At 41.0% G+C, this 15,994-nt stretch overlaps 1 protein-coding gene across 2 annotated transcripts in view; it reads right to left on the bottom strand.

The window, feature by feature from the left end:
- The window catches only part of FGD6 (FYVE, RhoGEF and PH domain containing 6), a 72,731-nt gene that overhangs the window by 55,338 nt on the left and 1,399 nt on the right, over nt 1-15,994 (bottom strand). Inside the window, exons 1-2 of one of the 2 annotated variants that reach the window (XM_013182641.3) lie at nt 12,772-12,811; nt 6,338-8,780 (exon numbers count right to left, since the gene is read on the bottom strand). In XM_013182641.3, coding sequence (XP_013038095.3) covers nt 6,338-8,780; nt 12,772-12,796 — 2,468 coding nt within the window. In that variant the 5' untranslated portion in view covers nt 12,797-12,811. Of the gene's footprint in view, nt 1-6,337; nt 8,781-12,771; nt 12,812-15,994 lie in introns of those variants that run through there. The other variant, XM_066994888.1, reaches the window with a different exon arrangement.

Raw genomic sequence — 15,994 nt, 5'->3', positions numbered from 1 at the left:
AGTTACGCATCAGGAACCTGCAGCGTGTAGCGTCAACGGCAAGTGGGGACAGGGAGGCCCAAGCTGGAGGCGGGGAGCAAGGCCAGCATTAGGTGACAAACACGCCGAGTTGGCTTCCCTCTTCTGGAGGAACAGGAAATATGTAGAAAGAATGCTGAAATCAGGAAAAAGCAAACGTGGAACAAAAGAAGAAACCCTTAGAGATTGTGAAAATGTACCCATAGGGAGAGGGCGCAGGCCGAAGGAGGCGGCTGCGTGCCTTGCGGGGCCCCGGCCTCCTCCTGACACCTCACTGCGCTGCCTCGCCTGGCACAACGTCACCGTCACCGGGAGGAAGGCCGAGGACATCCTTGTATTGTACCGGGGATCGATGGGAACAGCACAGCTATGACATTTTTGCCTTCTGCAGCGCGCACCGCTTTGATGGGAAATGAACGATAATGCAGTTTATCATTTACTTCATAACAGATAATGCATTTATGCTCAAAATGGCTCTTTTAACGCATACGGATGGCGGGTGCTTTGAGCTTAACACACCGTAACCTGCTAGACCGTACAAAACAGTGACACAAGGAACCACGCGAAGCCTTTCTGGAAGCAGCAGAGGGATTCGCCCAGCAACCAGCAATTGTCCCCCACCAGGCCAGCCTTGTCTCAGCTGCCACCACCAGCTTTCTCCCCTCATACACGCAAACACACCCAGCCCCAGCTGGACTTTGCAAAATGAGAATGTCGGGAACTTCAACCACATCTATTTTTAAGTAGCACTTATAAACTTTGATACATTAGAAATCTTTTACTACTGCTTTTCTAATTCCGGGAAAAAAAATGCCATGCACCTTATCTAGGTCAACTTGCTTCAACACTTCTTTCTATCGACCAAGAGCCCTTCGAAAGAAGATGAAAGATAAATCAAAGCCACTCAGAAGACAAAAACTCTATTTCATGACAACTTTGGAGATCTTCACAATTGTTTTCATTTCATAACACTTTTCTAACATTTTCAAAACTGGACTGTATACGAGAATGATGGACTTGGTTTTGGAAATATGCAGTTTTCCAATTAATTTCTCTCCCTTGGAGGTGACAAGAAAGCACTGGACCACAGAATCTTTTCCAATGTCAAAACAAATGAAACCAGCACATTTCAAACACATTTGCATGAGCATGTGTCAAAACAAACAAACAAATAAATAAATAAAGCAAAAAAGTTCCTATTTTTTTCTGGTTAAAAAGAAAAAAGATAAAAGCTTGGTATACTTCTCCCAGACTGTTACAAGATTCATTTATTGTCCTAGAGTATGTATCTTCTTCTTATAATATATGAATTTATTTCAGGTTGTATAGCAGCCTAAATTACAAACCCGTGTGACTGAAAACCACCCCAATACTAGGGAAAATTCCTCCTGCTATTGGAAAATCAGGCCACGAAGACAAAGACTTGCATAAAGATTCCTGCAAGAAAAGAAAGAAAAAGACAACATACCCCATATGTTTTCTTAAGCAAAAAATTCACTGCAAGTCTTTCATGCAGTTTCATTGCACTACCCTAGCATTATAAAATAATTAACTCAACAATACAAAATAAAGTATTTCCAGGCCCATAGACAGTGAGTTGAGCTGACCCTCTGGAAAGAGGAGATGCTCCCAGAGTGGAGTACAGCCACAGGGAGAAGGTCCCAACATCTAGATACACCCAAATCCTTCCTAAAGTCTTTGGGTCTGAACACTGATATTTTTACCAATGTTACCATAGTTTTCTTTAAACACGGAAATACAAACATAATGCCTTCAATACCTAAAATGTATTTCAAGCATTCAAATCTTAGTGTGTTCGAAAAATGTTTTAAAATGTTATTTGGACACTGCAGTATTTTGTCAATTTAATATTTCTCTTAAAAAGTTTCTGAACAGGAACCTTGAAGTTGTCCTCACCACCCCACCCCACCCCACCCCACCTGCCCCCCCCAAAAAAATCCCTTACCCCCAAAGAAAGAAAAAAAAATCACTAACATAGCCAATGACTAAACAGTACCACATTTATCTGGTTAACACTGCTCGTAAGAAGCATGCCTCAACCCTAATGAAGTTCAGTACATCAAAGAGGAATACCTATCAAAGCCAAGTGCTTAATCACACATATTTCAGTACTAAATTCACTATTCCAGGAAGGCTTTCATGAAGACACAATTGACCTCTTGAGGACTCAGTCACTGAATCAGAATTTCGTCCTGATAACTAAACTTACATTTTGCACTGTGGTGTTCATTTCTGGAAAATCAATGGACTAAACTAAATCTGCACAGATGGGGGAAAATAGGAAGTAGTCTATAATGAAAGCAACATTAAGATCTCAAAGCATTGTTGTCACATGGCACTCCCCCTTCTCCAACCCTTTCAAAAGGAAAATCCTAGCAGGAAATACAATGACGATGACACAGCTATAAATTTCATCCAAATCAATTAGTAATCATGTACACTTGCAAAACCTTGAAGGTACAGCAACAAAAGTAGCCGGTAAATACAGTATGCTATTCCTGAAGGGTGGAGGGACAGACTCACTGAACCTGAAGAACAATTCTCTTGCCTCAAACAATAAAAAAAAATGCAAAAAGGAAGTCCATGAGATCCAGGGAAGTTTAAGTTACTGTTTTCTGCAGCATGACATATATTCCAAATAATTTTTGCTTTTCCTCCAGACATATGTACACTCAAGTTTACTTTTGGCTATAATGAAGATCTTGTCATCTTCTTCTTCAAAAAAAAAGTTATTAAGAATAGAAGGATAACACGTATAAATAATTCTCTTTTACTGGTAGGTTTTAAAAATCATGTTACTTCAAAATATAAACATTTCAATCTGCTGGTTTCTGATAATATTAAAAGCAATTGCTGTGTTGGTACCAGCAGCACTGACTTTTCTCCTCAGATTTCAGGCCTGGACTGTAAGTTTCTCAAAAGTAACACCCTCAAAAAAAGCTGTTTTTCTTGTTATTACCTGCAAGTAGCTAGTGATATTTAAAATTTATTTTACATTTAGCTGTACATTTTTTTATCCCACAGCATCTTCTCTTCACTCCCTTTGTTTGCAGATTCCTCATAACAATGCATGCACTTTCATTATCCATTTTAATTTGGTAGTCAAACAGGTAGACTAGGGCAAAATAAACAATCCTTAAAAACCGTTTAAGAGACTTTTTTTTCTACAGTGGAAACAAAACACGGATTATCTGCTATCAAGGTTCTGTCATCACCGTCTTTGTTCAGCATATTCAGCTGATGTGCTGATAATCAAGAAGAGCCACCAGGCTCCCACTGTCAGGCTCTGTCCCTGCTCTGTGGTTCACAGCCCACACCAGGACACTCAGTCCCCTCCTTCTAAAGCCAAGCCCCAAATCAGCAGAAGGGAAGCTGACATCAAATAACTCAAAAATCAAGTGGTTAGTGACAACTGGTACCCACACCATTAATTATCCAGGCCTGCCATTCTAGATTTAAATTCCTGTGGGAAGGCCAAAGCAAATAAAAATTATCTGAATTTAATAAAACTTACAAATTCAGGCTAAGCACATCAGAAGCTATTAACATTCGCCATTAAAGCCTACTGGTTTTACCAGATAGGATCAGGGAAAGCTTCTCAGTAGCCACTGGAGCACTGGATACGTTACGGAGATTTTACATCTTCCTCCACAAAGAAATGTAACGTTGGGGAGATGCTACTGAGCTCTTCTAGTAACGGCAAACCTTGTGTTCAGGATTAATATACTGCATATATGCTTTTATTATGACTAGAAGTGTAGGCAATCAGTCTACGAACTTCTCAGAAGAAAAATCTCATTTGTACGCTGGCTTTTATCGTAAGAAAACCTGCTTTGACACCCATTAGCAGTGCCTCACAGAAGTTTTATGTACCGTGATCTATGAAAAAGAGGTAAGCACATGTTCTGACAGGTTGGGGAAAATGCTAGCAGTAATTATTACAATAACATGGCACTGTTTCTCTAACCAGTTTTATAATACCACTTGGCACCGGGAACGATAGAAGTTTCTTAAAGAGCTATGCAGAAAAGGGAAGATGGCATTGATAAAGAGGCTACAAAAGGAGCTAGGAAAACAACGGATGGGAAAACCAGAGAAGCTGTCTGCTTGGCTTCGGCTGGGCTAGGACCCTGGCACCTTCCAGGCAGAGCCAAAACCAGCCCTTGCACCTGCTCCTCCAGCCCCAGCTGGTCTGTCTCAGGAGACCACTGCCCCCCGTGTGTCTCCTTTTTCTCCTTGGGATTTCTTTGTTCCCTGAGATCTACTGAAGTAACTTCATGCGTAAATAATTTCCTACGGTAGTTTCTGACTGTGACTCTATAGTGGTTTGAAATAAACACTGAGATGAAGTGTTCTGGTTATGTTTTTCTATGTGTGCTTTTTAAAGAAAAACACAACACAAACCCAGTTCTGTCAAGGACACCCAGCTTAGGGAGCACTACAGGTACAGATGTGCCAGGGTGCAAGAATCACTTAAACCCTTAACTCACTGTCGGTACTGAGGAGGGATGCCGTGGAGAGGGAATAACTATAAATCTCATACACTCAGCCAGGTGAGAAAACTAAGCAGCCACTGCAGTCTCATGCCTACTGTGCTTTATTCAGCAAAACGTTCCTCTTCCCAAAACAAAGAGAAACACTCCCCTGATTCACAACCACAACACAAACCCAAAATAATCAAACATACATAAAATATATCCTTCTTTAAGTTTGGACTCAAACTTCTTCAGTAAACCAAAGCAAGGAAACACCAAAAGAATGGAGTCAACAGCCCCAAAAGATACCCAAAAATTAGGTTTATATAAAAAGCATACACTCAGTCTGGAATTTATGGCACTTAAAGAATTCCACGATGAAAACAAGAAGCACCCTACTGTAAACAAGAAAAATACTCAACAAGCATATGAGCAAATATACCAATACCAAGCCCATAACTAGAGATCCTACTTCCCACAATAAAGTTTCATGCTTTCCGTCAAACAGTCCAAAGTTGAGAATATCAACTCTATAAACAATTACTAATGAAGGATGCCACTTAAAATATCTCTCCTCCTCTATAAGAGAACACGCTCCCCTAGAGAATAAAAAGGCTCTTTGGAGCATGCATTTGCTGCTTACGCATCCAAAATGAAGCTTAGCTTACAATCACATGTAACTTTTTTTTTTTTTATGGAGGATTTCTATCTCATTTGTTCTCATCAATATGGAAATACTCTCAAGAGTGTAAAGAAGCTTGCTGGGGACTATGCAACACACAAGTTGGGTATTTTGTTTAAATCCTTAATGCTGGTTTGAGACAACGCTTAAGGATCTGCAAGACCAACTGATTTGCTGAATTTAATTAGTTAAATAATACCAAGTTGGGTCAAAACAATGCTTCACCCATTACCGTACTCTGACAGACACAGTAGGAAACGCTATTTCAGGAGAACATATTAGCCTGCCCCTCCCTGTGGCCCATTCCTCCTGCCAGCATCCACAATCACAGCACCACAGATGTTACGAGGTCTGCACCTGCCTATTCCATTTAGCATCTGTTTTGGACATATCTGTGAATCGGAGCAATTCCTTTTTGAATCTGATGAAACTATCTATCTACCTCCACCACCTCCCTGGACAACATAACAGCCGTTTGCTCCCTGCCCTGCAGCAAGTGCTTCCTTTCACCTACTGTGTCACAAAACCCTGTCTTTCAGAAATGTTTTGTATGGGTCACACAGAACTCATGCACTTCACTAATTTTGTTGCATCTCTGGGCACAGGAAGACACAGAAGACTCAGTGTATTCAGGGAGAAGTAATATCTTATCTTACACCAGAAAAACTTTCAAGACCCGATGAAGAACTTGCATACCCAAAAGCCTGTCTGCTTTTTCCAGCTGCGTCAGCTGATCTAAAAATATATTTATTTCTCCTGCAAACCTAGCGACTCTGCGCTCTATGGACATTTTCTCAAGTTGATCCTGACATTGAGGTAAGGTTCATTCCTCCTTATTTAAGTATTCTGGAATACAAAAACATGACTGTATCTAATTGCTTTAATTAAAACTGGTAAAGCACACGCATGCAATTCCCACATTTTGATCACGAATGAGGAATAAATAGCTTATTTTTCCTCTTGACTCTCTTGACCAAGTGCAGTTTCAGAACTTCAAAAGCAAATGCAGAGATATACACTAATGACCGTTCTGCTGACATTTAATGAAAGGGGTACAGCCTCTCAGCTCATCCCCCAAACGTGTTTACAACCACCAGAGCTGCAAGTGAGATGTTTAACCTCCCTTTTCTCTTCATTTTACCTGCCATGTCTCACACGCCTGTTTGCAGCTTGAAAAGTCTCCTCCACCTCATACAAGCCAGGGCTCTGGTCTTCCACACTGCTGGAATTCTGCCATTCCAAACACAGATTTTTACCAGCACCCATAGCAAAAGGCAAGTTCTCATACTCCGGTATTTCCTCATAGTGACGCACGTTCTCATATTCTGGAGCACAACTGCTGGTTACAGAATTCAAATGCATTTGGGACAAGATCTCTCCCGACAGCGCGTGCCCATCTAAAGACTCCAGCCTTTGGGCATTTCGCATCTCAGGCTGGCTTCTGTTTCTCTGCCTCTTCTTCTGCGTTGCTGGACTACTTATTTCTATGGAATGTGCCTTGGCAGACTTAGCTTTCCTTTCACTGCCTGCAGATGCCATATGCCGGTTGTTACCACTCCCACATCCTTCTCCAGTGGAAAGGTTAGCAACAGAGCTATCCATTGACTGGCTGCCTTTGGACAGAAATTTTTGGAAGTCACTTTTCATTAAGCAAACTGACAGCTTCATGTTGAGAAACTTTTTCAAACTATTTTTCTTCTGCGGGTCTTTGCAAGGCTTGTCTGTCCTTTCCATGTCCACAGAAGAGAGAGATTTGGCCCTAGGCTTTGTCACAACCGTCAAGTGGTTGAAGCTGGGAACAACACTAGCAGTTTTTAATGACTCAGAATTTCCTGAAAACGGAAGAATAGGATGAGGTAACTTCCAGACAGGTTTCTCAGAGGATCGTTTAGGTATGTCACAGGACGACAATGCACCTTGCTCCTTGACTGGAGTGTGTGTGAAGTGAGATCCTTCCAAAAGGCTTTTCGATTTGTCTTCACTGGAGGCATAAGAACTTTTCTCCACAAGCTCTGCCGATGCAGCTTTTTTCAGCAGTCCTGCAGCCGGTAGGCTGTGCCGCTGTGGTTTCTTAGGAATGACTTTTGGAGAACTTTCATCCTTTATTTTCGGTTCTTTATCTTCCACTTTTTGTAGGGAAACATGAAGGCTATTAGAAGTAGGTGAGTGCTGACTGCCAGTTAGTTTGATTTGCTTTGGCAAACTCATAGACAAAGTATCACACCTGATAAAATTAGTCCTTTTGTCCACTGCATCTAGCATATTAGCATCATCTTTCATCTTATCCATGGAGTTACCTAAGTCATGGTCTGTATCTAAAGAACACTCAACATTTTCCACCAAATCAGAAGTTTTGTGAGATAACTGAGGCAAAAGACTTTGCAATGTTGACTCTTCAGTATCAGCAGGTTCCTTCACTGGATGCATTTTCTCTGCAATGCTTTGAGTTATCTCAGATTTTTCAGGATGAAGCACTTCTGTATCATTGTTATAACACACACTCTGACCGAGGACATTAATTTTTGCTGGCTTTTTAAGGCTTTGTTCACCAGACCCAACGGGATCATTCTCTGAATTAGACGGTTCCTTTGTTCCTTCTCCTATGGCGTCTATGCCATCCTGCCGAACTAGACATGCAGCACGTGGCTTTCTTGGCTTAGGGATAGGGAGCGTTTTTGAGCACAGGACTGAACATGTTTCAGAGGAAGCTTTATCAGTGTCTATTTTCATACCCATTTCACCTGAAAACATACTATTGCTACTTAAATGTTCATTTTCCAGGTTTTCCTGGTCCAATGGGCAGGAGCAACTGTGATGGTTTTCAGTCAAACTAGGACAAGTTTCAGACATCTGAAACTCTTCAACAGTGCGCTTAATGTTAATATTTTGTTGCCTCCCATTAGCTACCTCAGAAGAAGGTGAAGACTGTACAAGTTCCGTGAACTCTATTTTAACATCATCCCTGGAGCTGTTGCCATCCCTTTTGTCAAGTTTGTCTGCACACCTGTGCCTCACAGGACTGCTGTTGGGGAATACACCATGAGTTAGAACATCTTTAAGCTTCTCTTCCAAGATGCTGGCTTTCAGAACTACCTGATTTCTATTTGCCAATTTTTCATTGGGACTATCCCCCAGAGCTAGCACAGTTTTTTCACCTACTTTGATGTTCTCTAAGTTTTCAAAGTGCTCAAGAATGATCTGAGTTTTACAAGTGTTCTCCCCATTTCCAAGCTTATGAAGGCATCCAAATTTGCAAGACGATACCGGTAGAATATATGCTGTGTTATCTGTATTCCCTTCCGAGGCTTCATTTTTATAGTTCAAGTGGTCTAGTGTTTGTGAAGAATCTCCTCTGTGTTCCTCAAAGCTTTTGGTACTTTTCCTTGTAGAGGATGGAGGCTTAACTTCTGGAATAGACGAGCTCTTGAGAACCTTCGGTTTTGGTGCAATCGCTGGCTTAGTTTTCTTTGCTGCTTGAATAACACCAGAAAGTACAACATCAGGCTTCGGTGCAACAGGTGGAGGTGTCGCCTTGTGTCCTACCACAAATTTTGGTTTGGGGGCCACAGGTGGCTTCTTAATTTCTAGGAAGGATGGAAAACAAAGACGTTAGTCACCATCAGCCCACAGAACAACTTCACCTGCATCACAGCATTATTAAGTCTTGTAACATTTAAATCACGTGCTCTGCAGGACACTGGTGTGTATATATATGTATTTTTCTCCTAAAAGCATGCCTCCTTTCCCTAATGTTGCCTTTTTTTTTACTAGTTGCTTTTCTTCTTTTTAACAGGCACAATCAAGGGGTGATGGGAGAAGTCTTCAAGAGTATCGCGTTTGTTGAAAATCAGTTTAACTTTATGAGAATGCATGTCCCCGCTCAGATACCAAAGTATGATGCTAATGAAAGCAGGACAGATTAGCCTGATTTTGAAGTTTGAACTATAGTAATACCTTTTAAAACTGTTGCAAATTTGTTAAGCGTCTAGTGTATAATAAGCCATGAAGAGCCAGAGTAACTGCCAGGACAGTTCAGTCCCTTCCCTTACCACCTTTGGAAACGTGTAACCTAAAAATCCCTTTTCTCTTCCTCTTCTTTTCAAACAATATTTAGATATTTAGATGGATTGCCGTACCAACTGTAAAACTAGCATATGTCAACACCACCCGTGAAGTGAAATGAGCCTGTGGTGTGAAATTAGTGCAACAATTTGCAGCAAGTCAGTGTTTTCCTGACTTGCTGTATGAGTAAAACGTTATTTCTGTGCATCTTATAAAATTACTCTTCCCAGCATGCTACTGTGACCTAGAAACAGCCACCACTGCTATGACTTATGACCCACTTGACTGCAGTGGATGACGAAGCCCAGAGAGAGTAGAGGGCAGGAAAAGGAGCACAAGAGGAACGTGGAGACTATTGTGCTCTGATCCCACTCTTTTTTTTTTTTTTCCAAGATATGCCTGAAGCATTTTCATGTTGCAGCAGATAATTTATGACCAGTGCATATCCTGGATAATAATTTCTATGTGCTCAGAGGGATTTTGACATATGAAGACTGACTTAACAAACAAGTTTCTCATTCTATTTTTTTAAATGTACTACCTCTGTATTTATTTGCTGTGTTTTGAACAATATTTTTATATACTTTCAGGAAGTCATAAATGTGTTATATAAAAATGTCAAGAAAATATGATAATTGATGTAACACACACAAAGGGATTGGTTAAGCCATTGATTAAATACTCCTTTCAACTTTGGGCATGGTGAGTTATTATTATAGATGTGCGACTCTATTCAAATTCCTAGCCTAGAAACATAAGAATAAAGTTTCAGTCCTGGGGATTTTTTTCTGTTTTCTGTTTGTCTTGTCTAGATAGTTTAAAAAAAAAAAAAAAAAAAGGCAGATGCATTCAGATGCAAGCATTTCCCAAACACTAAGCCACTGCTCTAAGCAGACAGCCAGAAACAATGTCTCCACTATAGAAACAGGAAAACGATGTTTTTCTAGGACATGAATCATTAAATGGTATCCAGACTGATTCTGCTTAGGCTTATAACAGCTGCCCTTGCTGCACGTCTATTAGCAAAGAGGTAAACGTGATGGCAGAGACAATTTTTGAGACGTTTTGCAAGCGGGAGCGCACAATTTCTTTTGAAAGGTGTGGCTCTATGTAGGCAAAGATGACGGCCAACAGTGACCCAACTGTCAGTTACTGCAAAGGATGTACCACCTTGGATTTCCTCTCCAAAAGCAGGGATTTCCCATACACTGAACTGCAAGTCAGTAGCTTGCCAGGGGAAAAAATTAACCCTTTGGATGGGCAACCACTGTTCCTGAATGGCAGAAGACAAACTTTTTGTACGCTGCTTTCAGACAACGCAACTGCCCGTTCGGGTGGGGAATGAAGTGATGGCAATAGAGGACCCTGCTTTCTGCAGTAAAAAGAGATGACCGGACAGGATGACCCGTTTGTCACAGAACACAGCACAGTGGTAGTCCTGCGCCATGCTCAGTAATATTTATCAAGTTGTTAAAGCTCCCTGAAAACAGAAGAGAGGCAGTCTGCCTGGGAAGCCTTCCTGATCCCCAAATGAGAGAAGCAGATTGCAGAAGATACAGGAGATTAAACACTGGCGAGGTAAGTGATAACCCATGGATTAGTTGTCCCACTCCGTAAGCCAAAGTCTGCCAACCTCAGAAGACTCTTTCTCTGTCGTGGAACTGCCTAATTTCAGATAGCAATAGCCTGCAGGGCTTTCAAATAGCATACATTAGGGAAGACACCAAGAAGGTACGGTGTACTACTATTATCCGACCATGAGATTCAAAACTAAAACATTAAGATGTAAATGGATGCAAAGAAAACAAACCAGTTGTTTATATGCCAATATTGGAAACCTGGATAATGAATAGAGCCAGTAAAATTAACTCCTGATAAAAAGTGTGATTTAGTAACATTTCTGAAGCCTACTAGAATTTTTCAAATGACTTCAATGTTAAAAGCCATTGGAACAGGCAGAAGAGACAGACAAATTGCATGGTGTAACAAAGACCCCACTATCTGCTTTAACATGATTGCCAGTTGCATCTAAAATGGATAGGGGGTCAATGTATTAACAGGCACGTGACAGTCTCAATACCAAAACGGATCTGCAGGAGACAGCTGAATGAGAAGCCCTTTCAAAGTACATTTATGACGAGAAAGTAAAGAATCCAGGAAGGGAATGCACACCAATAATTTTCCTCAACAGAACATATTCAAGTTTCTGAAAAATACAAGTGATGAACTCCTAAACAAACAAACAAAAAAATAACAGCAGCTAGGTGAGGGTAAAAGTGTATTAGATTAGAAATTGGAAATTGAAGTTCTGTTGATTATCAACTAATTAAATTCACAGTATGGGAATCCAAACCATTTTGACATAGTGCAGTGCTTTAAAAGGGACATTTTTTCCATCCTTAAAAGAAAGAAAACTAAGTAGGAGGCAACTACTTATATACAAAGGTGTAAAGAATGACTAGAAGTCATGAGAGAATGACTTTTTGTTAAAGTGACAAGTGAAAACAAGCCTTTTTGGTGAAAAGCAATAAACATAATCAAGGAAATGCTATACAAGAAAATCCCAGTGAGGTGACTTATTTGGATGACAGGGTTTTTCCTGGTGCCAAATAAAACTGTTCACCTAAGAACAGAGGCTGTTGGTTATAATCAAGAGAGCTGAAACTGAAGAGAATTTGGAAATAAATCATTGTCGATAACTATTTTGTATGAGCTACATGCAGGTCTGCAGCTAGGGTGGTAAATAATCCTCCAGATTACAAGGAGATAAATATAAAAAAATTACAGGCATTGAAAATATTTGTGTATGCAGCACCTGCCAGACTGCTAGTGGCATGCTGTGTCACTTCTGGCAGTCTTACAGGAGAACTTGGGATGAATTCAAGAAATAACTATAAGAAGTATCTAAAGTATAAAAACCATACATCAAGACCCAGGAAAGCTCAACCTGCTTAATTTAGCCAAGAATTTAAGAAGTGAGATGGTGATAGCATATATACGCATGCACACGTGAGAGTTTTATGATTATAGATGGCTTTTTAATCAGGAAACAAAGACACGCAGAGACCCCACAGCCAAACTAGAAAGAAGAGTTGACAGTTATCGTTAGGCCCAAGGATAATTAACTACAGCAACACCTTGCCTAGGGTTGTTGTGGAGTCACCAGTGCTTACAGTCAAGCTAAACTCACTTTCTGAGATGTGTAGTAATTTCAGAGGAAATTCTGGGCTGAACATTGGATTTGCCAGCTTGTGTTAGTTACTGAGAGAACAGAGAATCGCTATCACTTCCCCTCTAATTCCCTCCAATCTTACCCCATTGCTCAGAGGATCCCTGCATCCAGGCTAGCATCAAGGGCTACCAGTAAGAAAACCAAATGCTTTTTTACAAAACACAAAGTTATACTTGAATAAAGGGATTAAATGTTTAGGAGTCACGGAAGCGGGCAGAGATATCCTCTGGCTTGCTTGACTAGGGAAAGGAAGAAATCCATAAATAAAGTGAGTAACAAACCTGCCATCACCAACAGGAAATCCATTGCTTATCAGTAAACAGCCAACACTATGTCCAGTGCTGGAGGGACAAAAAAAAAAAAAAAAAAAGGAAAAAAAAAGGATGATGCTTAAAAATACCAAAACACACATTGTTAAAAAAAAAAAAAAAGGATTAAAAGGGGCATTATATTTCTAACAATAAGTAGCCAGTAGCACTGTAGGCCGATGCACACACTCCCTCTTTGTCCATCTGCAGGTCACAGCACAGGCTGGACGTTTTTCCCTGGGGCGAATTATCTCCTCCAGTGTGCTGAGGAAGAAGTTACACCCATTCCCATCCTGCTGAGTCTCTCCGTGCCCCTCAGCCGTGCCTGGCAGAACACGTGTCCCCGTCCTACCGTCGCTGTGCTTTACAGGAGGATGGGAACACCCTGGAGCAGCTCGCGCTCTCGGTGCTTTGGCCTTAGCGCCTGTTTCTCTTCCTCAGATGATAGGGTTTGGCAACTGAGGGCCCCACGTAAAAAGGCTTGTGTCTATTCTCCTACGCAACACCAGGAAAGCACAGGAAAGCCAGTAAGACTGCAGCCCTAAAGAACTGTTACAAAACAGCAGTAAATCTTCTCCTCAGATTTTGACACCGTGCTGTCATGCCCACCCAGCATTTATATGACGGAAAAGGACAGGGGAAAGAAGCTGTATGAAGTTGAACTTTGGCAAAAAAAAAAAAACTCAAATATCACTGCCTCTTCTGCAATAAACCTACTGCTAAGGGAACATTTTCCCAGGTTGTGTTTATGCCCGCTTTTTAAAACAACTTCCACATTTGGGCACAGCAAAAGAACAAGAAAAAAATGATGTTCACCTGCACCTGGCCAAGAAAATGGGGATGAAAGGTTCCAGCTGCCGGAACACAAGCCTGTGATCCACAATCGATCATCCCAGCCCTCCTTTACAACCAAACTAACAGGCTACTGAATGAATACAGAAGCCTGTTGAGCAGCACAGGCCGTCGGGCAGCCATAATTGGATATTGTGCTTTGTGAGCTCCCCACAGACAGAGGCGCCACTCCTGGGACCGAGTCCTCCATGGGACGGGCCCCGGTCACCCACGAGGCCACCCTTCTTGGGGCCCTGCAACCCACCCTAAGGCTGTTTTCTTTTCTGAACCACGAAACGGCAGAAAGGCGGTGAAACAATCAATCAGAGTGAGGTAAGATTTTTACAGCAGCTGGGCCTAAATTTAGGGTACAGGTACCCAATCGAGTTCCTATGGGGGTAAGCCAAGGCGTGAATTTAACGAAACAGCCACTCTGTAGTAGCTGACCATACACTTACTCCTATCTTACCGTGTGTATACAAGGGGTCAGGCTTTTAAAGACCTTTCAGGGAGAGATAATTATTGCTATATGCTGAGGGCACATTCAAAGATGACCGTGATGGCAGTGAGCACGCTGCTGGAGAAACAGATACAATATTCTAAAACTCAAGTTCTCTGACAGCCTACATTTTCACAACTAACAACAAGACACTTCAGTTCAATTACTTTGCTTTCAATTACAGAAAGGTTTCGTTAGATGCACACCTCAAAAAAGTATTCTGAGTGCATTGATTTATTTCCCGTGAATGTGTGTTTGTTTTATTATGCAGAGGCTCTGATTTTTTCAGGTGCCACAACGTTAAAAAGTAAACAGAAAGAGGAGTGAGTCACGACATCCCGGAAGATAACACGTGTAGTTTTTAAAATACAAGGGAAGATGATGGTTTCCAGCCACTACATTTTTAGAAAACATCCTAAACAAACTGCAAAAGGAAAACATTAATTTCAAAATCGCGGGTTGTTCAGCAACTTGTTGAAATAAAACAGGAAAGTTGGGGATAACTTTAGAGCAAGTGCAAGGGATGAATAAACAACCTTTGAAGATCACATGTGGAGATAACGCCAAGTAACTCTAACAAGACTTGACATATCAGAGGGTTAAAGGGGCACTAAACCCTCGAGGCCTCATTTCTTCAGTGCTTGAAAGCAATGAGGTTTGATTGGAAAAGTCACGTTGATTTTGTTTATTCTGTTATTGCTCTGATTTTTTCCCCTTTGATTTACATTTTTGACATTAAAACGCAGTACATAGTTCTCATTGCTGCTGTCAAATCAGTTTTCGAATCTGAGCTATATGTTCTGCCCTCACCAAGCAATCTGTACGGATTTACATATAAGGGTTGTTCCTTTGGCAAGAAATAATAAACGTCAAAGTTGTAACTCTGAGCTTTTGTTTTTCCCTTTTAAAGGCAAAGCTTGAAGACAGCACAATAGTTCCAGGCAGAAAATGAGTAAATGCGCATTCATCAGCATCATATATAAATAATACGTGGTACATGAGAAACCAATGCGACGTTAGCTATAGCTGAAAGGTAAAACCAACCCACAGGTTGCTCACTACAGTAAGATTGTTCATAAATTATCTACGAGTATTTTAAATAAGCGCTATCATTTCTGAGTTATGAAGAAGCACAGATTTACATACACGTTTTTGTAGAGGAAAGCAGCAGCTATGAAAGAACAGCTTCATCTGTCACACAGTAACACCCAACTGTGAGCTGAGATTTAACTGAAACAATTTTGCAGAGGAAGTAGAAAAGAACTGCAGCAACAAACTGAAAAAGCATCGTATCATTTAGAAAGGCAAAAAGCAAGCTAGAGTGGAGTTAAGGCTGGGCTATTAATGTGGACCTTCTGCAACTTCTGGCAATGGACTGAAGCTGTGTTCAGCATTTCTCTCCCTACCATAGTTCCCTCAAGTAGCACAATCTCTCTTTCGGGGAGTCCTGTTTACCAATCTGAGGTCGCTCATCTCTGCAAATCATAATTACAAATATTAAAGCAGTACTGATGATGCTCTGCCAAATAGGATTGTTCTAGAGGTGCATTAAAACAAGACAAGAGACACTCGAGCCCTCCAAGTTAACCCCAGTGCAGAGCAGAAGGCTACCTAGGCATTTCAAGCTCCACCTGAAGTCTTCACACGTGACAACATTTTTCATGAAAAGCTGCGTTATCAAGCAGTTATGAGAAGGCTATTTCACACAGCACAACCCACAGTAATAACTGAATTAGCAATCTAAATAATTCCAGTACAAGAAATAGCTCCTATAGGTCACTGGGCTGAAACTAAAACATAGGAGTCGGTAAGTTTTTGTTTGAGCACTAGCTTGACAAAGCATGTCTGTGTATTTCAGGAGCCAAA

This window comes from Anser cygnoides, chromosome 1 (assembly GCF_040182565.1).
Source record: "Anser cygnoides isolate HZ-2024a breed goose chromosome 1, Taihu_goose_T2T_genome, whole genome shotgun sequence".
NCBI lineage: Eukaryota > Metazoa > Chordata > Aves > Anseriformes > Anatidae > Anser > Anser cygnoides.
The sequence above is the reverse complement of the archived record's forward strand: the minus strand, read 5'-3'. Positions and strand labels throughout refer to the sequence as shown.